We start from the raw sequence: 25,748 nt of genomic DNA, 5'->3' as shown, positions 1-25,748 counted from the left end.
TTATAAGGGTTTCATAATTTTTTATTTTATAAACAATTCATGTTTATTGTACAAAAGTGATAATGGACAAAGAAAAACAAAAAAGACACTCAAAGATAACAACTATTATAAGCTGGTTGTACTCTTTCAAAATTTTTAATAAATACATATAATGTGTATTTTAATTAAAAAATGGACTCATACTTTGTTTGATGTTTTTTAACCTGTGTTTTTCATTTGATCATGACATCTTTCTGTATCAACATGTATGTACATCTCCAGTAGGTGTTCTGTGGGGTTCACACATAGACTTTTGGGGATTTGTGGACCCCTCCACACAAAAAATGTATACAAAATTTTGTGGGTTGGGTGTGTATATGTGTTTATTTTCTCTGGAAAAAATTGCATTGGGGATTTTATTAGGTTTACTTTAAATTTTATTGATACATTTAGGGGGAGACTACAGTCCTGCATTTTTCTGGAGCATAGTAAGACTTCCAGTGTGTTCTTGGCCTCTTTGTCCCCTCTCTAAATTTGTACGTGTCTTTATATAGGTCCTGTATCGTTGTTTTAACAATTTAATGATCATTTTCTTTTAAACATTCAATTTAAGTTTGCAATATTCTTTATTGTGATTTCATTGCATCTTAGGATCTACCTTTACCTTGTAAACCCATCTTCAATTTAATATAGAACTCAATGGTAATGTATAATTCAATTTACATAAGCTTGCTTTAGATTCGTTATTACATGAACACGTTTCCAAACAGCTATATACTGTTGTCCATATGACAGAATAAAATAATTTATTGTCAAATGGAAATATACCTACAAGGATTTAGTTTGCATTTTTACATAAGAAAATCTTTTTAATCTGTCTTTTAAAACTTTTAGAAGTTTTCTGTCTAATTAAATATATATATATATATATATGTTCTGCCTTTTTGTATGTAAACCAAGACATTATTTAATATTTTTGTTAAAGGAACCAACTGAGAAATGTCTATTTCTAAACTTCAGTGTTGTCCACAATTTCACATAAGACAGAACTATAGAAAAAAAAAAGTTTAGAAATTTGGAGCAAAGAGTAGGTATATCTTCCACTACTCCTTCAATTTAATGGAAGTCTATAGTTTGTATAATTTGGAAACTTTTAACCATGGAGATATATAGCTTTGGTAGAGCCAGCCCCCTTCCAGCTGGCCCTTATTCTTCTAAATTTCTCACTATACTTCTTTCCCATAGGTGTGCTCTGGTTTGATCCACCAAGGCCTAACTTTCTCTCCACCCACTGTGCTCCCTTCTGCACCTTCCTGTCCTTGTTCTCCTCCCTGACCCTTCTCCGCTCCCTCACCTCTCATCCCAGGCTCCCCAGACTCGGTCTCTGCACTGCCCCAGTGTCCTGGTGAGGCCTCTCTCCATGGCTTCCCCACAGTCTCAGATTTGCGTCTTTCCCCAGCCCTTTCCCTAGGTATCCCTCGCTCCTCCACTCTTTTCTAGCTCTTAGCCCAGTTTCACATCTCTTTCACAGCTCTTTCAGCCTCTGCCATGATGACAGCAAGCCTTTCATACCTTATTTCTGCTGACTCTCATTGCTGCCTTTCTGAATGTGACTTATCTTTTACATTTTCCTGTCACCAGCTCCCCTGCTCACTAATTAGCTTCTCTGCCCCCACCCACCACACCCACCACCATTCTCTTTCCTGTAAGTCAATTCCTTATTTATTTTAGATTTATGTAAATATGTGTATTCATGTTTACATTAAACACAAATAACATAGTGTTTGCCTACAGCATACAAAAGGTTCAAAAGATACATGTAGAATTTAAAGAGGGAATATTAATATCTATAGATTGATAAATTTATATTATTTTCATCTCTCTTTTTTAGCCTTAGTCATTGTCTTTATTCATTTGGACACTGTACAAATATTGCAATTTCCTTTTGCTGCAAAAAGTATAAAAATAATCTTTATATAGGAATCCATTCATTACTGCAAATCTTTCTAAATCTCTACAAATGGCTCTAAATGAGGGTAAATGAATAAATGGAAATGAAGGGGAGGCTATGAGCCAGTGGGAGGTCGGGCTAATCAGAGACTGATCCACCCAGATCTCTAGCTAGAGTCCTCTGTTCCTTTCTGTTAGCACCCTGCCACCACCACCACCTACAGGTACACAGGGCTAAGGGCCCAGTAGAAGGACACACAGGAGAGGTCCAGGAGGAGCTGTAGGGTCAGGGGTGGAGAGCAGCAGAGGAGGCTGGAGGTGGTACTGGCCAACATCCAGGTCCCCCCATCCTCCCCTTCTGGTGGGCTGGAGGGAGGGCTGTCAGGAGCAGGACAGTGGGATGGACAAGCTGCCCTCGGGGGTAATGATGGGTCCTAGGTTCTGTGCTACTGGGTGATAGCCAAGCCTGGGCTCAAGGAAGGCTTGGGGAGGACACAAGGTGGGGAAAGCCACAGAAAAGGAGAGGCAAACACTTTGGCTCCATGGTGCAGGGGCCTGCAGAACTGTGCATTGAGGGAAGGCTGAGGAAGCCAAGAGCCTGTGGTTCTCAAAGCTGTATAGAAGTGGGGTGGGGGGAGGTCCCCAAGCAGCCCCCAGTTCAAACAGTCTGTGTCCCAGCCACACAGGGCATGTCCCTGTCAGTCAGACGTTGAGAACAGGCACATCTAAGAAGTAACAGACTCCTTCACTCTTATCTAGGTTGTAGATGTAACTGTTGTCTCCGGGGGATGGAGAAAGACAGAGGAGGAGGGCAAACACGTCTGAGGATATCGACTCCTCCAGCAGCTCTGAGTTCATGTATTCTCGTATGGAATCCAAGAGAGATGGCTCTTTGGGGAGTTCCAGAATGCCTGTGGGATCTGCCTTGATAGGCTCAAAGGAGATAAAAGAGTTAGGTCCCAATGAATTGCCATTACTGCTCCTGCCACTATGGCTGCTGCTGCCGCTATCCAGCAGGGCAAAGACTACAGTGGCTGGCAGGCCCAGTAGGAGTGATCTGAGCTTTGGCATTGTCAGGGTCAGAAGGGGGATTGGGGACTGCTTGGGTCTGAGGCTTCCTGGGGCTGGACTAGAGCAGGCCTGGGCAAAGGCAGAGGGGCAGAGGCAACGGGTGGTCTTTGGAGGGTAGCAAATAGGCACAGCCACAGCCAGTGAGCTCCATGCCTCCTTGTTCACTAACAGTACCTTGATGAGGTTTCTTACACTCTTCAGGTAAATATGGTACTTCTTCTGCCCACAGAGGCCCTCTGGGATGGGCACCTGCAGGCTGGTACCCAACAGGGTCTGGATAGCCAGGAGGGTGTCTCCAGCAAAGCATCTGCAGATGTCCTCATGACATAGCCCAAGCAGCTATTCTGCACATTTCCTGTGAAGCTCCTGCTCTGCTGCACCCACACCTTGTGCTGGTCCAATTTTGCTCTGGCTGCTGCGGTTCCTCAACCTCTGCCTGAGCTCAATCAGCTTGTCTGAATCTCCCAGGCATTGCAGCCAGGCCTCATGCCCTTTCACTGGATGCCATTCTTGGATTTTTTTTTTTCTCCATCTGCTGATGCCTTCCAGCACATTGGTCATGTCATAAGCCCACTGTTTCTGGTGCAGAGCTAGGGTGTCAGCTGCCAGCTTGAGGTCAAGCATGCCTTCCTTGGCCTCCTGCAGAAGTGACAGGAGCTTGGTGGTAAGAAGTCCTAGGCTCATCTTGTGCCCAACTTGGAGTTCCCAAAGACAGTGGTATCTCTGGCCTGCCCTCTGCCTCCTGTCAGCCAGGCCAGCTACTTTCATCTCTTAGTCACATTTGTTCTGAACGATTAAGCCTTTCTGTGCCTGCTGAAGTTAAAATGTTTGATCATAAAATATATATGCCTTTAAGTAAATTGGTTATATGAAAATCTAGATTGACAAAAACAAAATTAATTTTTATAACTTTTCAAAACCCTTCATCACTGCATTTTAGGGGAGCTTGTAAAATATGTCTTTAGTGTCCTCAAATTGTCTTAGTTTACTTAAAAATTAAGTCAAAATAGCTTTTAAAATTCCATAAATGTATGTACATAGCCATGAATGCATATTTCTATACAGAGGCCATATCTTCACTACTAAAGGGGAAAATCAGTCTGGATTTTAATTTTGATGTTTTACATTTACTATTTCAAATAACTGAAAGTATCAAGAAGTTGTGTGTCTCTTTAGTAATCACGTAACTGTGCTTTTGTGGGGAGTGAAGGAAACTCACATTACTAAGATAAATCTTGAAGGAAAACTGCGTAGGAATTTCCTCTCCATCACCAAAACCATGAACTTTCCGGTCCCCTGCTGTTATTTAAAAAAGTTCATTCCAACAGAGCAGATGCCATTGAATACAGCTCCTTGCACGAGGGTCCATGTCTTTCACTTACTGGTTAGGGTTAGGAGAGCCTATAATATATAATACTTGTCATAGACCAGGGAACTCTAAAAGGAAAAACTCTTAAAGTAACTACATTTAACCCAATTGGGAATGGTCCTTTCAGCAGAATCTAACAAAAAACAAACATGAAACTAATGACCCCAAAAATATTTGTATAGTTTTTTTTGGTCATAGTCCTGTTGGCACAATCCCAGCCAACTGTCTCAGGACAGTTTTTCATGTCCTGTGGATTATAGTTAATCATAATTGTGAATTTATTGTTCTTATCTGAACTTTGTGAGTTACATGCTATCTCGACACTGTATGTTTTAAAGGGTCACATCCCGTAGAATGAGCCCATCATGTTTGCAAAGTCAAAATAAGGTCTTCCTTCTCCCCCCACCGCTTGTTTGCAAAAGCACCCACTGCTGCAGCCTGTTAAAACTCTTTTCTTTAAGATGGCAGACACAAAGTTTATTTGATGATCTCATTAACCATGTTGTTTGCATCTCTGCTGTTTGCTTGTTAAAAGAGAAGTCCACAGGAAAGTTCTGAACTGAAAATACAAATATAGTATGCCATGGATTATGACAAGTGGAAAACACTTTTCTGAGTTGATTGAGAGTCTATGGAAAGAGTGCGGATTCCTGATTCAAAAGACTTGTTTTCAAATCTCAGTATTTCAGTTTCCAACCTTCATGATAATATGAAAGCTACTTAACTTCTCTGAGCTTTCCTGTCCTCATCTATGAAAGAAGGATAATAATTTATAGGCTGTGGCACAGATGAATAACAAAATACATGTGAAAATGCCTGACTTTTTTTTTTGAATGGATGTTCACTTTCAATGAAAGTAATAAAATAATTAGGAGAAGGCAGGAATGAAGAAAACTGACTATGAGAGTCCCTATAGTTCTTTTCCCACTTTATAAGAAAACGTGCAAAGTCACTAGCACAGTGCCCAGGACATAGTTGACCATAAAGGGATGTTAGTTCCTCTTTCATTTAACATTTCAAATTACTTATTTGCTTGGTTTTTAGAGCTGACAAGATGTCTGTATCTTCTTATGTCAACACTGAATAGCTAGTTGCCTTGTGACAATGCATCTTCCATGTTAGTGTGCATACAGATCACCTGGGGGGTATTGTTAAATGCACACGCTGCTTCAGTAGGTCTGGGATGGAGCCTGAGATTCTACATTTCCAAAAGGCTCCTGGCTGATGCCTATGAGGTGGGCCCAGTGTTGACATTTTGAATAGCGAGGCATTTATAGGCCAGGCAATATCTTCTCTTTGTTTCTTGCATTATCTTATTTCATAGAGCTTACAGTTTAGAGGTGGTATTATTTTACACATTTTACAGATGAGAAAGTTGTGACCCACAGAGATTGGTGAATTAGTTAAGATCATTCCACCCAATCGTTCAGCCACACTTCTTATCCCACCATGATCAACTTTTTAAAATTGTGTAACTATTCTCTCATTTTTCCTATTACGTTATTATATTCCTTGAAGATAATTGTTGCCAAATTTCCTTTTATATCTTTATCACTTTTTTACAGTTCTTTTACAGATCTTTGCTTGTGTAAGATGTAACAATAGTTTGTGAGCATCCTCATACCTAACCCTGTCGGCGGCAACCCATGCATTATGGAGCCATCTTTACTGGCAAAACGATTGGTAGTGGTCAGGCAGATTTTGAGACTTTTTAGTGTAATTACTACCACTTAGGCTCGTAAATCAGAACTCCTTACTAGCTGTTTGGAATGAACTGTCTACTCCTCTTTGAAAACCAGTGAGGAGACAGATGGGCTAAGAATCGTCAGCTCTGGAATACCAGGCACTTCCCTGGTTCCACTGCAGAGCAGCCCTGACCCACCAGCTGACGTATTTTTTAACCAGCTCACTCTTTCCAGATATCAGGGGATGAGGTCCCATTGCCTTGTACCTCCCTAAGCTTGCTGTTAGTAAATTCCCGGGAATAACACTGTGCTGCCCCATACTTCTATTGTCTTTGCCCCAATTACAGAGCCAGGCCCCCTCCCACTCCTGGGGGCATACCTCCTATTTTGCCCCAATTTTTTTGAACCAGCCAGGGTTTCTACGCCCCAGGTTAGGTTTTATTTTCTTACTAATGCCCAATTCTCCCTTTCTCCCAACTTTCCCACAACTAATACCATAGAGACACGGTTTCTAGCTCATTTCTAGAAGCTGATGCTGACAGGAGCATGCTCATAAAATTTTTTTACAAAGATTATCTGAGAATACTGAGAATATCTCAATGTATAAATGATGAACTTATTTTAATAAACAGTTAAAGGCAACATAATCATAAAAATGTTACAGAACAGTAAGTTTAACTTGGATTACTAGTCTCTCTTTTCACAGGGAGATGATAAAAGTTCTTGAGTCTTTAGGCCATTGCTGGCCAAAAGTTTCAGGATTGCTGATCTGCTCCCCTCCCCCACTTCCTTCCTTCCTTTCTTTCTTTATTGTCTCTTATTTTCTGTCTTCTTATGTGTGTTACAGAGTACTTGTAGAATTCCTACAAACAGGGTCTTTGTTAACCTATCCATATGCATCATGAGTATTTTTAATATCAATAAGTATACCGCTTCACCATAATTTTAAATGGCTGCTTAATTGTATATATAACTATGCCCATGATTTATTTAACTAATCTCCTAATATGGACCGTTCTGATTCTTTTCCAACTTTTTTCGTGTTACAAGTCATGATGGTCAATGACCTTGCTAAGGTCTAAGCAACTGCTACTCAGTTATTTCCTGCTTGTTCATCCACGTATTTGCCTCCTCAGAGAATTCTTGTAACTGTGGGTTTTTCCTTTTAGAAGTACATTGCCCGGCACAATATTCAAATAACTTTAGTAATTTTGCTATAGCAGGCAAGCATAGTGCTTCAAAACTCGGATTGTAAAGTCAGCCTACCTGAGTTTGAATCCCAGCTCTGCCCTTTGGTTGCTATGTGACCTTGGGCAAGATATTTAATCTCTCTGTACTTCAATTTCTTCTCCTGTGTATGATATGAGTATAATAATAGTGCTTATCTCATAGGCTTGCTGTAATAATTAAGGAAATGATGTGTGCAAATAACATAGAAATGTATCTAGCATTCAGTGCATGCTCAATTCATATTGGCTATTGTTAATGATAAGAAGCTTGCTTTGTCATTTTATTCATGCTATTAAACCTAAGTTTCCTTCTTGGGCAAGGAATATAAGGAGCAGAAAGAGGGGAGTGCAGTGGTCTCAAGAGGGTAAAGCACATATTAGGAAATATGGTCAATCATAATTATGTGGCCAGTTATCAAAATTTATAATATGATGGAGTTACTGAACTAGGCCACGGGCTGTCAGAGATATCTCATTAGCAGTCAACTTGGTGGAGATATGTATAGTCACAAAACATCTAACATTCACCTACCATCAGCCATGTCCTGTGTTCAGGCACTTAGATGTTCTATGTTTCTTGTCCCTGTGGGCTAGAAGTGAATAGTATACTTTTATTTTTACCTTTCCCCTAGGATTCTTTTTCCTTCCTTCTTTTCTCCTAGTGAAAGTAGAGCAAAACCAAAGTTTTTTGTTGACTTGGGCTTTTCCTAAAGACATTATTGTACTCACATGATCTCTTGTACTCACTTTGACTCTTTCTGTAAACAGTTCTCCACTGTCCAACAGGGTTTTGGCAGCTAGGAGACCTCTCAGTGGGAGCAGGGACTAGGTATGAACTTGGGAACTATTTTGGGAGATAGGAAAATGTGAGGAATTTGGGGTTATTCGTTCACTCTTAAGTACGAGAGGAGTACATCAAAAACATCTAAATTAAGCACTTTTCTGCATTTTAATTGTTAGACCAAGTTCTTGCTTGATAAGAAAATAAATCCAGCAATAAATCAAATGTATGAAGGGAAGACCAGGCATTTTTCTTATCTCTCTGTTCTCAAGTGCTAAGAGCAAAACTGCACGTCAGAAGGCCTGATCTTCCTTCTTAGTTACATACCAGACTAATTGAGTCCCAGAAAGAGTAAGGCAATCCTATTCTTTTACTTAGGCAGAAGTTCTTACTCATTTCCTTGAATCATGTCCCTGGTCCTCCTTGTACCCTATACTGTTACCGGGTGGGACAGGTACCTTGATGGACTAGCCAAAGCCTGTCTTTGAAGGGCCCAAAGGGTCTGCAAGTGGTCACTCAGCTAATCGGTGGGCTTGTGTCTTACAATGCTTTCTGGTGACATAGAAGACCACTTCAGTCTTCCATCAGAGAATGTTTCCTAGAATATATACTTTATGATCAAATTCTACAGAAGTTATTTTCTAAAGAAAAAGCAAGAAAGAAGAATTAACCATTACTTCCATCTTCACATTATCTGTTAGAAATTTTACGGACACTGGAAACCACAAAGTGCTCTTACTCCAGAGAATAGGTATATCCTAGAACTCATGGTGATTTTCAAAATTTCAAAATTTCTGCTAAGTATTCAGGGAAAATACAAGTGAGTAAACGTTACTATTTTTTGAAACCTTAGTCAGTCAGGATTGCAGATCCAGTCCTCCTCAGGGGTTACAGAGGAAAGTAACAACTGTGAATGTCACCTCAATGTCCATCATGAGAGGAATGGGATATCGATACTATGGAATATTATACAGCCATTAGAAGTGAAATAGCTGCACTGAATACATACTGATGGGGAAGATTATCTGTGGTAAATTCTTTAGAAAAGTAATGGTGTAGAATACTATTCAGAGTGTGATTTCATTTTTGTAAAAGCAAAATATATAAATTAACATATAGATACAGGTATGTGCTTCAGTAAGAACTAGAAGAACATATTTTGACTGTCAACAGTGGATTGCCAGAGTTTACTCTTGGTAGGAAGAGTGAAGAACATGGGAATGGCGTCAGGAGAGTGGGAAGAGTTTTTACTTTTTAATTTATTCACATCTTAACTTTGTGCAGTGGCAGTATTGTAGCCAATGAGGTTTATCCAAGGTGTGATATTGCTAATTTATTCACATCTGTATTGTTTGGAACTTTGTTCATAAACATGTATTTTTATAATATTTTGTACAAATTTATAAAAATCTCTGTATCAGAAATAAGTCTTTCTGTGTATCTGGTGATGTGAAGCCCTATTGTACAAGGAAACATAATGTCCATCAGCAAATAATGCAAATGACAAGTATACATCCACCTGAAGAAACTCCTTAAAAATTACAATATAAATTGTCTCACACTTGTAAACATTAGCTGTCACGTGTCACAGATTACAGGAAGAAATAAGAATGAAATCCAAGGCTGCTCTGTGATAGAAATCATTGCATCTTGTCTGAGTGGGTTCATAGTAACAGGGGAAGGCAAATGTGTACAGTTTTAAAAGATGCTGCTACTGCATTAGGATACCTAGCATCTTAGATACTGATTGCCATCCTTACACCTTGCTTATTAAGAGTTCCATCTCAACAGAGAGGAGAATAATTTCCATGGCAACTCATCAGTTAACTAATGAACATATTAATGTTTGTATTGAGAACCTAATATGGGTTGGGCGGGGGGGACACAAAGATGAATGAGAGCCAAGAATTGCCTCCTGATACTTGCAAAGTACTAGGGAGCTAAGGTGTGTGCACAGGACTCGAGAATGCAACGTGGGCACAGGATGCTACGAACTAAGCTAGCATTTCAGAATAGAGTGGTTGGATGGTCCCTCCAAAGGGAGGTGTTTTGTTTTCTATTTTTGTTTTGTTTCAGAATAGTAAAAACATGAAAATCGTGGTAAGTAGAGAGGAAAGAGTCAGTATGGAAGGTGATGAAGAGGTAAGGTCAGAGAAAAGATGTGATTAATCAGGGAAGCCCTAGAAGAAGCAGAAGGTGAGCCTAAGGGAGAGGCTGGCCTTGAGAGGAAGGAAGGATGTTCTCCAAAATATATAAAAGTAGGAAAAGGGCCTGAGTGGTGAGGCAGAGACACTCTGAGGTGAAGGAGAAGGAAACTAAAGGAGTCTTCTTGACTTCTCAGTCTGGTGAGAGGCAACTTTATCAACAGAGAGTGAAAGAGTACTAGCAGGCTTAGAGCTTCTAGAAAGATTTGGAATAGCCACTGTGAAGAATAAAAGTCAATCTGAAATGATTAAAAAGGTATTGGAGCACCATTAAAGTGCCTGCTGAGGCTGAGTAGCATGAATTTTTAATGAACCTAATTTAAAAAATTATTTTTCATCACTTTCTCTAGCAATATGGCAGCCAGGTACAGGGGTATAAAAATTCAGCTTGGCTAAAATGGATAGATTGTAGAAATGAAATGATTCTTATATTGAACACTGCATATGAAAATTCATTGGAAATCAGTTGAATAATCGTACCATTACGAATTCTATCAATCTGTTTCTTTCCCCTTAATTTTTAAAGTCAAATTAGATAAGTATATATCTGTAAAGAGATGGTAAAAATATCCTATACTTTTAAATGTTAACCAACCAGGTAATGCCATCAGAATTTCTAAAGTTTCTGGCTCACAGGTCTTTCTCATACATTATGTATTTTTAGGCTGGAAAAGTTAATAACATCCTTTTTAGAAGACCAGGATCCAGAGAGTAGACTAGAGGTTGGTGCCGATATGCGTAAAATTCATCACTGTTTTCATCATTTAAAGGTAAATTTAAATGTTTCCTGTAGTAGAAGCCATTTTCTGCCATGTTCAAGCTGCAATAAAAGCTTTTCTAGTTGGCCAACCCCTGAAAAGTTAGGACCCAGCATCACACTTTCAGAAAATGGTGTGATCTTTGAACCAATGGTGTGATTATCATTGAGTTTCTTCAGAGGTCGTATCTTACGTGCCAATAAATAAGCTCAGACCATGGACCTCTAATTCTTTGCCAGGAATCTCTACCTTTGACACAGCATAGTTCCATATGCAAAGAACCATTTATTTCCAAGCTATATCAGGATAATTATGTACAGTATTTTTTTAGCAGTTTTGATTTATTCATATAATCCCTCAGTTTTTCTCTGCCTTAGCTTTTACCTTTCATGACGAGAGGGTGGGAATATCATTAACTTTTCCTTTTACCTCACTTCTATATTTGCATACTTCATTAAGATAATAAACATTCATGGTGAGTTACTATGGGCCAGGCATAGATAAGGCAAGGTAGAATAAGTAAGTCATGGAGAAGACAGATACGTAAAGAATAATTATAATATATGCTAAGTGCTACAATAAAAATGTGAATTATAGCTGAACAGTGATATAGAATCTCTTTTGTTCTCCTGGAGAGAGCTGGAACCCATTGGATTAAGTAAAGTATCCCAAGAATGGAAAAATAAGCACCACATGTACTCACCAGCAAATTGGTTTCCCAATTTGGGTATTGGACAGAGGTGGGGGGGTGGGGGGAGGGGATGGGTGTATACCTACATGATGAGTGCAATGCGCACTGTCTGGGGAATGGACACGCTTGAAGCTCTGACTCGGGGGTTGGGGGGGGCATGGGCAATATACATAACCTGAACTTTTGTACCCCCATAATAAGCTGAAATAAAAAAATAGATAATAATTTTTAAAAATGTGAATTAAGTGGTATGGTGTATGGAGAAAGGGAAAGGAGATCAAGAGGAGAGAGTGGTTGAGTAGGAATTTCCCAATTTAGGGAAGGAGAGATAAGATAAGGGAGAGAGGAATGAGGAAGGAGAAGAGGAAAGAAGGCAGGTAGAGGGGGGAGGACATGCCAGGTAAGTAAAAGCCACTGCATTTTGAAGACAAGGAACAGAAAAGGGTATGCGTGCCTGATGTGTGCAAGGAACTGTTAAAGGAAAAAGAATCAAAGACACAAAGAAATTTGGAACAGAGGTATAGGCACTAAGCTCTTATTTCGTCTTGCAGAAACTATTGAATGAGAAGAAGATCCTTGGAAATAGTATAGTCTCCTCTGAAAGCAAAGACCAAGATTGCCAAGAACCATTAAAAGAGGAAGAATATAAAAAGCTACGAGACATTCTAAAGCAGAGAGATAATGAAATCAGTATCCTTTCTGAAAAGATGAGAAACTTTCCCTCTACTGGCTTGAGAGGGGGAGTGTAAACAGGTAGACGTGTCCCCCCAGGCACGTCACTGAGCCCCCACCCTGCTTCTAGTTCACAGTGCTTCTTTCCATTGAGAAGGAAAATGTCCCTTCAGCAAACAAAATGCGGCAACCAGTGAAAAACAGAGTTGCTACAAAAGAAAAAAATTTTACTTGTTTTGAGCCTGATATACTTACTCTTGCCGAGAACATTTCAGTTTATTGAAAACATGGGCTTTTTTATATCATCTCTTAACAATAAAATTTTTAAAATGTATTTTTTTGTCTACTCTGCGGTGCTCTTTCTGTTTTAGTCCCGAGCCAGTCAGTTAGCTGGTTATCTTTAGCTAGCTGACCGGACACCGGGCTGACCACAGCCTCACCACGGCCCAGAATTTGTGGCTGGTGTGTGGGTGAAACTCAAATGATGGCTGAAAAATGACAAATGGTATTTAGCTTAAGAAGAGCAGAGATTCATTTAAATGTAACTTTTTATTTAAAAGCCAGATCTACTGCTTTGGGTTCCACTTACAAATGTTCCCAAATTTGGAAGTGAGTATAGATGAGTGTCCAAGATAGAATTCGTATTGGCTCCAGGACGCGGTGTGTTTTGGGTGCTGAAAGTGGTAGCAGCGGTGGGAGTGTGCACAGGCTCCAGGTGCAGACTAGTGGTTGCTTCTGAACAGCCCCTGTTGGGCTGGTTAGACCTCAGGACTCCCCAATATTTCTTCAGTATTATTTCTCATTTTATCTTTCAAGCTTCTTGTAAAAGATTTGATATTTTCATTGCACTTGCAGAATTTGAACTTGCACAAGAAATCATCTCGGTCAGTTCTTTATAAGCAGATGTTTTTGTTAATTTTTAAAATTAAGACATTATGCTTCAGCTGTTGTGAAAAATGCGTAAAAATAGTCTACAGAAAGGAAATCCAGTAATAAAAAAGTAGAAACAAACCAAATAAGAGATAGGCACGCTGCCTAATTAACTTTAGTCTAATTTTAGTTGATTACTAGCAGAGCCTGGGTGCCAGATCCAAGCGAGTATTAGCTGCTTTGTTATCTGACCAGTAACAGTGGGTGCAACTGTGAATCACACTCACGCAGCCCTTGTCTATGAGCACTGCCCACAAATGTTGTCACCCTTGCGTTCCTTTTCCTTCCTCTTAATCTATCCATCTCTAGGAATGGTCTCAGCCTGGACCTCAGTCCTGGCCCCAGCCCCAGTCTGAGCTCTGCTTCTTTTCCTGGCCTTGGTCTTAGTCTAGGATCTTCTCCCCTAAATACTCCTACCAACTCCTTAATCCCTTTCTGGGCTTATGAATGTCTGTGAGTTCGTATGAAGGAATGAAATGAGATATGACAGAGAGAGACAGTCTTGGCTTGTCTAATATGTTTATTTTTTAAAGAGTAAAGGAGAGACATGCATCACCTCCCTTCTTCACTGTGGCGAATCCAGATGCCGCTCTGCACATGGGGCTACGCTAGATTCTCTCCCGACGGAATGATTCAAACAGGACCCCTCCTTCGGAGACTCAGATTCAGACTGATGGTGGGTAAGGGTCATGTGGAAAGAACACTGAACTTAAATTCATACCTGCATTGAAATCCTAGCTCTTCATTTACTAGCTCTGTAACTTCTCGATGAAGCTGCTTTCTGCTCTTCAGGAGCCAGAGCATAAAACCCACCCTTCCAAGCTCACCATGCTGAGCAAAACCGAGAAGTGCTTTGAGCACCATAGAGTGTTCTATAATAGAAGCTATGACTATGTAGACAATGAGCAAACCCAGAGGAAGGAAAAACAGCAGTTGACATTTAATCAACTCGAAGCTTATGCTAATAACCAAGAGAGGCTCCTGAAATTTTATAGTTACACAGAGTTAGGTTGGAGGATATTTTTATATCTTTCTTTATAGAACCCAGAAGGCTAACACTGTGACAGGAAGAATGGGAAAGATACAGCTTCCAGAAAAAAAATAAAAAGATTATACTTGAGCTAACAAAAGATAGTAATGCAACTAAAATGACTGTGAACAACATTAAACCTTCTTGGAAAGGGGGTGAAAATGTGTCATTTGGGTGACATCATCAGTTTGAATACAGTTCAGACCCCGCTTCACAAAACATATAACAGGTTGCTCGATACCCGGCACGGTGCTTGGCGCAAAGCCATTCCCTTAGACGGAAATGGGGAGGGAAGAAGGCAGAGGAAAGATGAGAAGGAGGACGGCGGCAAAGAAGATAGATTTCTGTTGTGATCTTTATGAAATGTAAATCAGAGCACGTCATTGGATTAAAATGTTCGAGGACCTTCCAATGATACTTAGAATAAAATCCAAATTTCTTGCTCTGGTTTTCGAGGCCCTCCATGTTCTGGTCCCCGCTCACCCTCTGGCCTCATTTCTTACCCCTCATCCCGTGTATATGTTATGCTCAGTCACACTTACCTTCTTGCTGTTTTTCTAACATGGGGTTCCTCAGCCTTAGCACTATTGATATTAGGGGCTGGACAGTTCTTTGCTCTGGGGCTGTCCTGTGCATCGTAGGATGTAGGGGCACATGATTACTGCATTAGGAACCACTGCCAGGCCCACTTCTCTTTAGGGATTTAGCCATTTCCTCTGCTTAGATGCCCTTCCTCTGGCTGGTTTTTCTTGTCATGCAGCTCTCAGCTGAAAGGTCACTCTTAGGCCTTTTTTGGTGCCCAATGTAGACTAGCCACATGATCACTCCTTTTAAAAATTAGCTACCTGGCACTGTTACTCTCTAATGTCGTGTGTGTGTATGCATGCGTGCATTTGTGAGATCTGCCTTTCCCCAGTAGGACATCTGCGTCATGAGAGCAGGAAACTAGTCTGCTTTCTAACTGCTCTGTGCCAATGCATAGAGTAGTGCCTGGCGCGTAGTACAAACTCCAAACAAGTATCAGTGAATGAGTGAATGAATGGATATTGCCATTACAGTCCATGAACCAATGGAGGTGTTTGATGACACTGGCCATCAGTTCCTTACAAAGAGGCATGGGTGATCTGGGCAGAGCCCTGTTCTTCTCTGTCGCGCTAATGCTTAGACACTAAGAAGTTTTGAACATCTTTGGTAAGTGCATGGTTGGTCGGTTGGTTTGTTTTTGAGGCAAGAAATGGAAGCCATGTCAGAGATTATGAGAGAAAAGTTTATTATGCTTCCAGAAATCACTAACTGGGAATTAGAGCTGAGGAGGAAGATGGAGGTCAAGTGAATTCCATGTTACTTGCCCAAGAATAGGTGTAATCTGGGTACTTCTTCGCCTTTCTGGGTAACAGTCTTCTCTCCCACACTGTCCCCATGTTTCTTGAGACTCTTATTTTAATGAAGCCATCTCTAGGAATGGTGAAGGTCTTGAATTCATCTCACTGCATGTGCAATTAGAGTTCTGAGATTCACAAGACAGGCTATAGTCTTTCCTCCTAGTGGATGGGGCAAAAATCCCTTAGAGTTCTGGGCATCTGGAGCTTCGAATGGACACTGAAGAAGAAGGGTAGAATAGAGTGGTTTTATCACTTGTCATCAATGCTTCTGGCATATCTAAGTGGGCCACAAAAGGTGCATTTTAAAATGATATGTCTATGCTAATAACTCACTTCTTTTCAGTTCTATTTGAGACCAAAAATAGAGGCTTAAAAAAACAAAAGTGACTTCCAGCCCCCATTTGAATATACTCTAAATAAGCATTTGCTGGACATGGGAGTGCTCTGGCTGCACATCTGCCAGCACACTGGCCACCAGGATTGAGCTGGCTGATCTGCCAGCTGGGGGGGGGGGTCACTGTCCTCCCCCTCCTCCTGCTGCCTCCTGAGCCAGATGCATGATCTTCCCAGATAAAAGATGTATTTACTCACAGATGTATCCATAGCTCCATTGCCTACTGCTACTCAGTGTTCATTTTACTTGTTATAAACCTTTTCGTAAAAATTTTAAGACTTAAGTGGTTTAAACTCAGAACATTTTAAAGACCTTTGGGTTTTACAATTTTTCATATAAGGGTGCCATATTGAAAGACTAATAGCCTCCTAAATTGTCCATAACTATAGATAGGGCTTCAGGAAGTTGAAGTCTTCCCATAGTCGGTTCTTTGCCATGTGCTAAATAGCAATTATTGGAAATATCAAGTGCATTTGGCATGTCTGTGTTTTGATTTCTACAATCTATAATGAGTCATTAAATCCTTAAGTCAAGTTTCAGATATTCTGGTCAACATGTTAAAAAAGGAAAAGAAGAAAGCTCAGGATGCTCTCCACTCATCCAGCATGGATAGAAGTGAATTCAGACGCTCCCAGAACTCACCCTTCCCATCTGGGAACCCAGAAGAAGGTCAGAGAAGGTTGCTGTCCTCAGCTTCCACACAAGCCCAGGACTTTAGCACTTCAGGGTACAGATCCAGCTTGCTCCACAATAAAACAGGTCAGTTGCCTAAATTTCCAGTATTCCTCGTTGTAATGAATTTCAGTATAGCATCCTTCAGTTTTGAATGTGCAAGGATGAAGGCTCTAATAATTCATTTGTTAGAATTATTTTTTATAACTACCAAATTTCTTAAATATGGATTTCCCAAATTGATGACTGAACTGAGAAGAACCACGTATGAGTTTTCACAGAGCTTAGAGGCAGAAGTAGATGGGTCAGAGCAACAGTAGAAAAGTTAACTTTAGAGAAAGGCAATAGAAACTTTTGTCTGATTGTCTGGTCTAAGAGGGAAAGAATAAGGTCGGATGTCACATTACTGATGTGATGACACAATGTTTAGTTCTAAATCCAAATGAGCTATCTGCAGCAAAATCATTTAAAAATATTATCACAGCCTTAAAGGACTGATACTAAATTAACAACACTTTGTCAGATAATAGGATTTGACAGGGTTGAGCCAATTCAGAGGTACCTTTCCTATTTCTAGTGTATGTTTCTCTTTCTGTTAGACCAGCAGCGTGTGGTGTACAGTCATGTGACTGATGCCTTTTCCTTGAAAACACTGAAATCTGAAGTGTTACATACTAGAATACATGAGTGAAGAGCTTCCCTTTTTGGCAACATAAGTTGAAATTTTCTATATAAACATTTGTTGGGATGGACTACCTGACATGCATGGTTTTCTAAAGGATTTAGCCTGGGAATAATTAAAAAGTATGGTGCTCATTAATAAGCACACGTTTTAGTGAATGAAGACAAGATGAGAAACATGGAGATATATTTGTGATATTATATTCCTTTATTTCTTAATTCCAAATCTCTTGCTTTGAATATTTCTTCAGTAACACTATAGAATGCGTTCAAAATCTCAGGAACCCAAAATGGCTATTTTTACCACTTGTCATGGTGGCAATAAACAGGGAAAATCAAGGATTCCTCTCTGTGATTGCCTTCTATACACCTTCGCCATACTCTATTATAAAAATAGCTGGTTGGAAAAAAAGGAGGCCATTTGGATTGGATAAAATTCATTAGTTTATCCATCCTTTATTCATTCAGCTTTCATTCCACATATGTTGATTGAGCACACACTTTGTTCTAGGTACAGTGCTAATTATTATTATTATGGCCAAAGTTTATGTAGCCTGTAGCATTAGGTACTTTTCTAAATTCTCTGCTTGAGTTAACTCATTTAATCTTAATCCTATAAGTTTTTGTTTTACTATGAAGACATAGATGAACAAATACAACCTCTGACCTCACAGTACTTACAGACTGACAGAGAAGAGAGCCACTGAACAATTGATTATAAAAGTATACCTCTGTATTACTGAGGGAGCCTTGAATCCCATTAAGACCAGAAAAATTCAAAAAGGAGAGTGAGGGTAGAAGTATGGCTAAAAGGAATATTTCTTTTTTTTTCTTTACAAATTTTTACTTTATTTTGATAATTTACTCTCTTTCAATAATTCACATTTATCTTCTTTGTAGTCTGAACTGTGCTTTTTTCCATTATTATACATGTTTCAAGCAAAGAGAATCAATGGCTTGAATAGCTTTCCAGGTCTTTGTGGTAGAAAGAAGCATTTTAGGAAGAGAAAAGGCCAGGTATGGTTGGGATCTGAGGAGTGAGAGGCTGGAAAGACAGGTTGATTGACAGGTGCAAAGGAATTGACAGAGGACACTGAGACCGCATGACCGGTTAGGAGATCATTGCGGTAATCCAGGCCAAAGGATGGGGATGAGGGTTGAGGGAGAGGTAGGGATCAGAAGCATTTACAAGGTCCAGTGGACAGGGATCAGTGGACAGGGATCAGTGGACAGGGATCAGGGGCTAACTGGGTGTGGGGGTAAGGATGAGGATTGGCTCACAGGTCTCTGGGTGGCCGGTGAGGCCCTTCATGGAGATAAGGAACAGTGAGTGCCTCCCTGGCCCCACAGTCCCCCCGGCTGGCATTGTTTGCTGTAGAGAACACAGTGTTGGCAACTCTGCTGAAATGAAAGGTCACAGTGAGTACCCGCGTTAGAACCCCACAGCTCATGATGGAGGGACCTGTTTGCTGGTCTGTTCCAAAGACACACCAGGGCAGAAATGGCCTCAGACACCACTGCCCAGCCCCTTGCTCTATGCCAGACCTTTTCTATTTCTACTTCTCCTTGCCCACACCATCTCTCTTGTCATAATTCTTCTTCCCCACAGCATCTCATGATCTCTCTCCTCCCTTCTAATTATAGTCAGCTTTTTCAGTAACTCTTTTCCTCCCTTGATACTATTATTGAGACAGACTATAGTTTTGTTTGGAGAATAAATTAAGTTTACTTGAATAGAAAATCACTGAAAAAATAATGGAAATTGTTTTTAAAGTCCAAGTACAAATGAGGTAAAAGTTTTGGAGCAGAGTCTTATATCTGAAAGGGTTTTTGAGTTGTCTTAACTGTCTTTGGATATATTTCTCCCAATAACTTTAAATAGGAGCAGGCTCACGAGTAGATTGATAATGATCTAACCATTTGGGGGAGGGACTGATGGGGGATTGATTTTATTTTCTGGCAAAACTACAAATAGGATGGAAATTGCTGCGGGTGAATCAATGCAGCACAACAGGTAATGGGATAGTTCACTACAATATTTAAGATTCGAGGAACTGATTAGGCTTTTATTATTGTATTATTTTATATATAAGAAGCTTGTGTAAACTAAACCAAATACAAAAAATTAATAAGCTTGTTGTTTTGAAAGTATTTCTGCCTTATGTAGGTGTTGTCAGTTTCTATTAACCATCACTGGGCTGTTTCTAATACAGAAAGCAAGTAAATCTGACTGTCTCTGAGACTTTGGTGAAACTGTCTCCCCTTCATGATCCCTCTCCCCTTCTTCCACTCACCTTCACTTTATGCTGAAAGTAAGTCCCTTCAGATTAGAAAATAACACCAAATTCATGGTTCACTAGAGAGCCCTGGGGAGTCACTGTGCAAGCAGCCTGCCAAGGCAGAGGAAGGTTAGGGGCTTTGGGGGCTTTTAGTTGTTTTGGAGTTTAGATGTCTATTTTGGTTTCATGCAGATAATGAGAGGGATTGCTCAGCTCCACGGTTTGAAAAGAGTCATATTGTTCTCTTTAAAATAGGAGGAGTTTTAAGGTTAGGTTGGTTTTTTTCCTTCTTCTTCTTTCTGTTTTAGTTCTCTGAGTTCCAAATCGTCACCTGAAACCAGTCAGTATTCCAAAAGCCCTGATGACTCACCACATCCTTTAAGTCTTGGAGATGCTAACAGAACTCATTTGTCACAGGTGATGCATCGGCCTTTTAAAAGGTGAACTGAAAGCCAAAGCTGTAACCTGGAGGCTCCAGCCCCCTTTCTCCCTCCTCACTCCCTGAGAATTTGCTGAATCTCCACAAATGTGCATGGAAGGACCCAGGGTACATGTTGTAGGCAGTACCAAGATGAACTGAGAAATGGTCTCTGGCTTGGGAAGCTTACATTTATGTAGTAGAGACTGGAGAATAAAATAACAAGTGCTTTTGCAAGAGCTGGAAGAAATGCTGTGGGAAGTCAAAGAAGGGGAGAACTTTAATAAGAATGATGTGAATATCATTCTTATTTATTATTTCTTTTACTCAGCATCTTGCACAGCATAGTGAATATAATAAATAATAATGTATGTTTTTAAATTGCTAAAAGAGTAAATTTCAAACGTTCTCACCACAAGAAAAATAAGTACTTAAGGCAATGATATGTTAATTAGCTTTATTTGATTATTTTACATTGTCTTCATAAATCATGACATCACTTTGTACCTCATAAATATATACAACTATAATCTGTTGATTTACAATTTAAAAAATAAAAATTTTAAAAAGGATAATATGAGCAAAGGCTTAGGAACAGGGAAGCAAGGAAAATCATGTAGAGTTGACAAAGGTATTTGTTTAGCTGGGGCCTTGGAGGTGTACAAGCAGCCCGAAGAAATAGGGCTAGAAAAAGAAGTGGGAACTTGCTAGGATGGTTGGTTCAGGGAGAGGGAGAAGAGGAACACATGAGAAGTTCCCCTTTTAACTTTGTATGCTTTCATATTGTTTTTTTTTCAATTTTTTTTATTTCAGCATATTACAGGGGTACAAATGTTTAGGTTACGTATATTGCCCTTGCCCCACCCGAGTCAGAGCTTCAAGCGTATTGTTTCAATTTCCTACATTTCTCTATTGAATAGATGGGCCCATGCTATGGAAATCCTTGAATGCCAAGCCGGGGAATTTTTTTCATTTGGTTATAAGGGAACCACAAAGAAGAAGGGGCTATGGTGATAGCTGTGCCCTGGGGAGGTATTTTTGAAACAACCCTTTAGGGTATATTGGAGGTGAGGTTCCTAGAGACCATGTAAATGGTTCAGGAAATAGACTGGTGTAGGTGTAATGGAAGCAGAGAAGAGGAGAGGAGCATGAAGAGGTATTGTGGGGGGAGCCCACAGCAGGTCTTTATGGGATAAAGGAAGACTGTTTCTTTCCTCTGCTCCCACTTTCCAAGTGCTCCTGGCACTTAAATTCCAATGATGCAGCTGTAGACACAGGCAGGAGACCAGGGGAGCTGGAGCTTCCATGAGATGCTGCTTCAAATCTTGACTCAGTTCCTTGACTTTGTTTTACTGTTGCTCAAGGGATGCTCTCAAGACCAAAAGCTATTGCTTATAAAGGCTTAGTATACCCAATCTTCCACTAAGTTAAAAAGAAAAGCTCAAGGAGAAGTCAATGGAGGCAAAATTTGCTCATAAACAACCAGAGAAAAGGAATAAAGATCACATTATTTCTAAGGCTCTTTCCAGCTTGCTTTCTTGTAAGCCTCAGGCACAAATGCCAACCTTTGCTTTTCACATCTCTCATGATCCTTTTCACCTTCTCTTTTAGAACTGACTACACTTTTCATCTTTGCATTTCCCCATAAACACAATTAAAGAAACAGTCAGTAAATGGACCATTACCTTCTCTATAGCTCTGTGGCCAATAGCACTTCTGCAGAACACGGCCTGACCAGTTAGTCAAGGGTTATTCTAAGTGCTGCCTCAGAGAAATGCATCTTTGCGTGCTTCCTATTGGAAGGGTCCATAGATTAGATGAAATGACTAAATTACACCTGAAAAGGGGGATTGGGGAGGAGAGAGTGAGGGGGGAAGAGGAGGAGTATGCACACGCCAGAGTGAGCCAGTGCATAGATCTCTGCTTTCAGGTCCAAAATCAAGACTCATACCCAACCCTGAATGTCTGTTTATCTATAATAGTAGTCTTTTTGATCCCAATAAGTTCTTCAACTTTAAGTCATCATCTTCGAGTTCCTCAGAAGTGTTTAATCTAGTGGGGGAGATAAGTAGGTAGATAAAGCTGTCTTTCAGTGTAAGGAATGCTCAAGAAAAGGGCCTGGATAGCTGAAGATTCTTGCAAAACGATAGTCCAGTCAGTCATCAGTTCTAGATTCTTAGGGGAAAAGAGGGCATGGTCAGGAGGAAAAACACAGATTCTAAACCTGTGGAGGATTCAAAGAACTAGAGGTGTCAAACAGCCAGAAAGTATTATAGTTTGGCAAAATGTACACCTATTCCCTACAGACATTAAAATTTCCCAAGGTGACAGATGGGTTGGACATGTAAAGGAAAACCATGACTCTGGTATCCAGCAGGGGAATGACTGACGACAGTGAAGGGGAGAGTGGAAAGGAAGATATTGCCAGATGGAATGAACCTGAAAGGGAAAGAGAGTTACTTGTGTTGTATTGTTTACCTGTTTGTTTATTTTCATCAGCATAAATGAGTGTTGTTCTAGAATCACCAAGAGAAAACAGGTAGAATGCAGACCAACATCCCCCTCTTCCCACCCGGTTGTAGGAGGAATGTACCCATTTTTCTCACCTCATCCTGAAGTTTGGAGTGAAAGGCTATATTTATATTCAGTTATGTCCATAAAGTAAGTTGGGTATTGCCTGCTCAAGCAAATGAATTCTTCAAATAGGAGGGATACCTTCAATCCTCCTTTCAAAAACTGCTAGGGAGAAGGCACTCCCCTCAGGGCTGGTAGAGTACCCTAACAACACAATAATGGAAGACCGACTGCCCAGAGCAGTTTACTTGTATGCAGTAGAAAAGTTAACTGTGGTTCTGGGCACAGGAACCCTATCTTTCGACTCTAGGATAAAAGATCATAAACACTAAGACTGAGTCAGAACACATATCATTTTCATTTTATTAAATATTACATCCCAAAATTACTCGGTGTACATTTTGAGCTCAGATTGCACTTTCCCAAACATAGGCAGGTCAGAGTCCCTGGGGAGCAGAGTCTGAGCTGGATGTTCATTAGGGAGTGACCCTGGGGCCAACACCTGTGGAAGTGAGAGGACGGAAGCCAGCCTTGGCGGAAGAAGAAGAAGAGCTGTGTTGCAACACTGCCAGCTGACAAACGCCTCCGCTGACCTTACAAAGGGCTCTGGAGTTAAGCAGGCCTTTCAGAAGTGCCCGAGTTGAAGCAAGGCGACAAGATTTTTCCACCCTCATGATCATCAGTCATCAGATGTGGGCCTGCCCCTGTAAGGAGCATGGCTTTAAGTGAGGCAGTTCTGCGGGCTAAGGAAATCCCCAAATAGGGTTGACAGCATTTTCCTCTGATATGCTCCCCACAGCTGGAGGAATGAGTTCTTCATTCTCAAAGGGGTATCTGGATAGCATATCACAGTATCCACCACAGCTAGTACGTTTTCCAGGACTGCCAAGGTACTAGTGTAGTCCCTGATTTCACTGAATTATATAACTTTAAAGCCCATAATGTAACTGTATAGTAATATAGCCCATAAAGTTGAATAAATATAGGAAATGTGTAATTTAATCATTATTTTTATCATTGTTTCCATGAAAAAATACATTCTGTATTCCAACTTTGGATGCCAAGAGTACAATCCCTGTTAGGAAACAGAAGGTCTCTCTCTCCCTTTCTCTCCCTCTCTTCCTCTCTTCCTCTCTCTCTTTTTCTCTCTCTCTCTTCATCCCTCTCTCCCTCCCCTCTGTCTCCGTCTCTCTGTCTCTCCTCCTCTCTCTCTTTCTCTTTCTCTTTTGCTCTCCCCCTCTCTCTCCCTCTCTCCCTCTTTCTCTCTCTCTCTCCTTTTCTCTCCCTCTCTCTTCTTTTCTCTTCCTCTCTCTCTTCCCCTCTCTCTTTCTGTGTTTTTCTCTCTCTCTCTCCCACTCTCTCTCTTTTCCTATTTCTCTCTTTTTCTCTCACACACACAGCCTTACCCAGACTTGGGAAATAAAACATTATTCTTTCACCAATCATATGTTTACTCTGTAGAACACATGAAATGTTATGCTATTCCAGATGAGGTGGAGACTGTAAGATATTCTACTACAGCAGCTCTGGGAAGCTTAAAGGACTATCCTTAGCTGAAGGAGCGGTGGCTCCTATTAATTCATTTAATAAAAATTCATTGAATTTAAGCTAGGTACAAGACATTGTGCAAGGTGCTGGAAATTAAAAGGTAAATGAACCCCAGTTCCTGTGATAAGCAGCTCACAATCTAGAAGTTTCCATGGGACATGGAAGAGGGATGTCAACTCTTCCTGGGTAGGTTTAGTAAAACCTGTCTGGACGAGGTGGTAGTTAACAGCATTTTCAAAGAGTAATCGTATTCATGTGTGGAGAAAGGACTGGGGAGATAAGGAAAGGAGAGAGCACTGAGGCCTGGGGAACTTCTCAACCAAAGGTGTGGAGGTGTGGGACACATGGCTGGTTTGTGATGTTGCAAACATTGGTTTTGGCTGGATTGTGGGGTTTGCATGGATAGGATGGTGTTTAGCAAGAAAGAAGGCTGAAGCCATACTGCCAAATTTAGAACTTTATTTTCTTGGCAGTGGGGAGCCATTATGGCTTTCTAACAGAAGAGTAGCATGGTCATATTTCTGTTACAGAAAGACCACTGGTGGCAATGCACAGAGCAATTTGGATCCTGGAGGGAAGGTGGTAGAACATCGTAGCAGCAGTCAAGCTAAGAAATCACAAGGACTCCAACCAAGCCAGCCACAGGAGGGAGTGTAAAGATGAGACAAGTATTTGAGGTACATAGCAACGAGAACTGATTAGAATGGGAATGAGATGAACAATCTAGCATTATTCCCAGGTGTCTGAGTAGATATGATGTCATTTACCAAGACAGCGAATCCATCAAGAGAAACAGGTTTGGAGGGGAAGTTGATTAGTTACATTACAGATGTGTTGAGAATGAATATGAGATGGGAATGTCTATGCTAGTGAATGTGTAGCTTTAGTGCTCAAGGCAAAGGGTTAATTAGAGATATGGATGTACCTTTGACTTGTCGTCATGATGAGAGTGGCTAAGGTAGTCCAAGAAGATGGGTAGCAAGGAAAAAGTGGAAAGAAGGACTGAAGGCAGAACACTTAGGAGCCACAATATTGACAGAGTAGGTTGAGGCAGAAGAACCAGCAAAGGAGAGCTGTGAAAGGCAAGAGAGCCAATTGAGAGAGACCAAGACCCGAGGAACCAGGCTAGAGGTTGAGTTTCAAGGAGATGGATGTGGTTAACAGTGCTGGACATTGCAGAGTGGTCAAGTAAGATGAGAACTACAAACAGTCTGTTGGATTTGGGTAGGAAGTGACCCTTTGCCAGCTTCAAAGAGTGCAGGGGCAGAAAGCTCACTGTACCAGATTGCAGAGTAGGGGGAGAGGAAGTGGAGACGGAAATGGTCACATATATCGTTGAAGGTTAAGGAATGTTGAGGCTAGAGTTGTTAAATGGAATTCCTTTGAGAGTGTTGAACGTCATTCAAGATATTGGCAATAATAAATGAGGTAGGAAGGAAAACCGTGAGCCA

The 25,748-nt window shown here is 40.6% G+C and overlaps 1 protein-coding gene and 2 pseudogenes across 2 annotated transcripts in view; 2 read left to right on the top strand and 1 right to left on the bottom strand.

Annotated features, from left to right (window-relative positions):
- Nucleotides 1-25,748, top strand: part of KIF6 (kinesin family member 6) — a 367,880-nt gene that overhangs the window by 178,133 nt on the left and 163,999 nt on the right. For both annotated transcript variants that reach the window (XM_045543626.1, XM_045543625.1), the window contains 3 exons: nt 10,933-11,038; nt 12,269-12,407; nt 16,666-16,884. In XM_045543626.1, the coding sequence (XP_045399582.1) occupies nt 10,933-11,038; nt 12,269-12,407; nt 16,666-16,884 (464 nt within the window). The remainder of the gene's footprint in view (nt 1-10,932; nt 11,039-12,268; nt 12,408-16,665; nt 16,885-25,748) is intronic.
- Nucleotides 2,632-5,072, bottom strand: LOC123633483 (annotated as a pseudogene).
- LOC123633623 lies at nt 9,337-9,464 on the top strand (annotated as a pseudogene).

Source organism: Lemur catta, chromosome 2, assembly GCF_020740605.2.
Source record: "Lemur catta isolate mLemCat1 chromosome 2, mLemCat1.pri, whole genome shotgun sequence".
NCBI lineage: Eukaryota > Metazoa > Chordata > Mammalia > Primates > Lemuridae > Lemur > Lemur catta.
The sequence above is the reverse complement of the archived record's forward strand: the minus strand, read 5'-3'. Positions and strand labels throughout refer to the sequence as shown.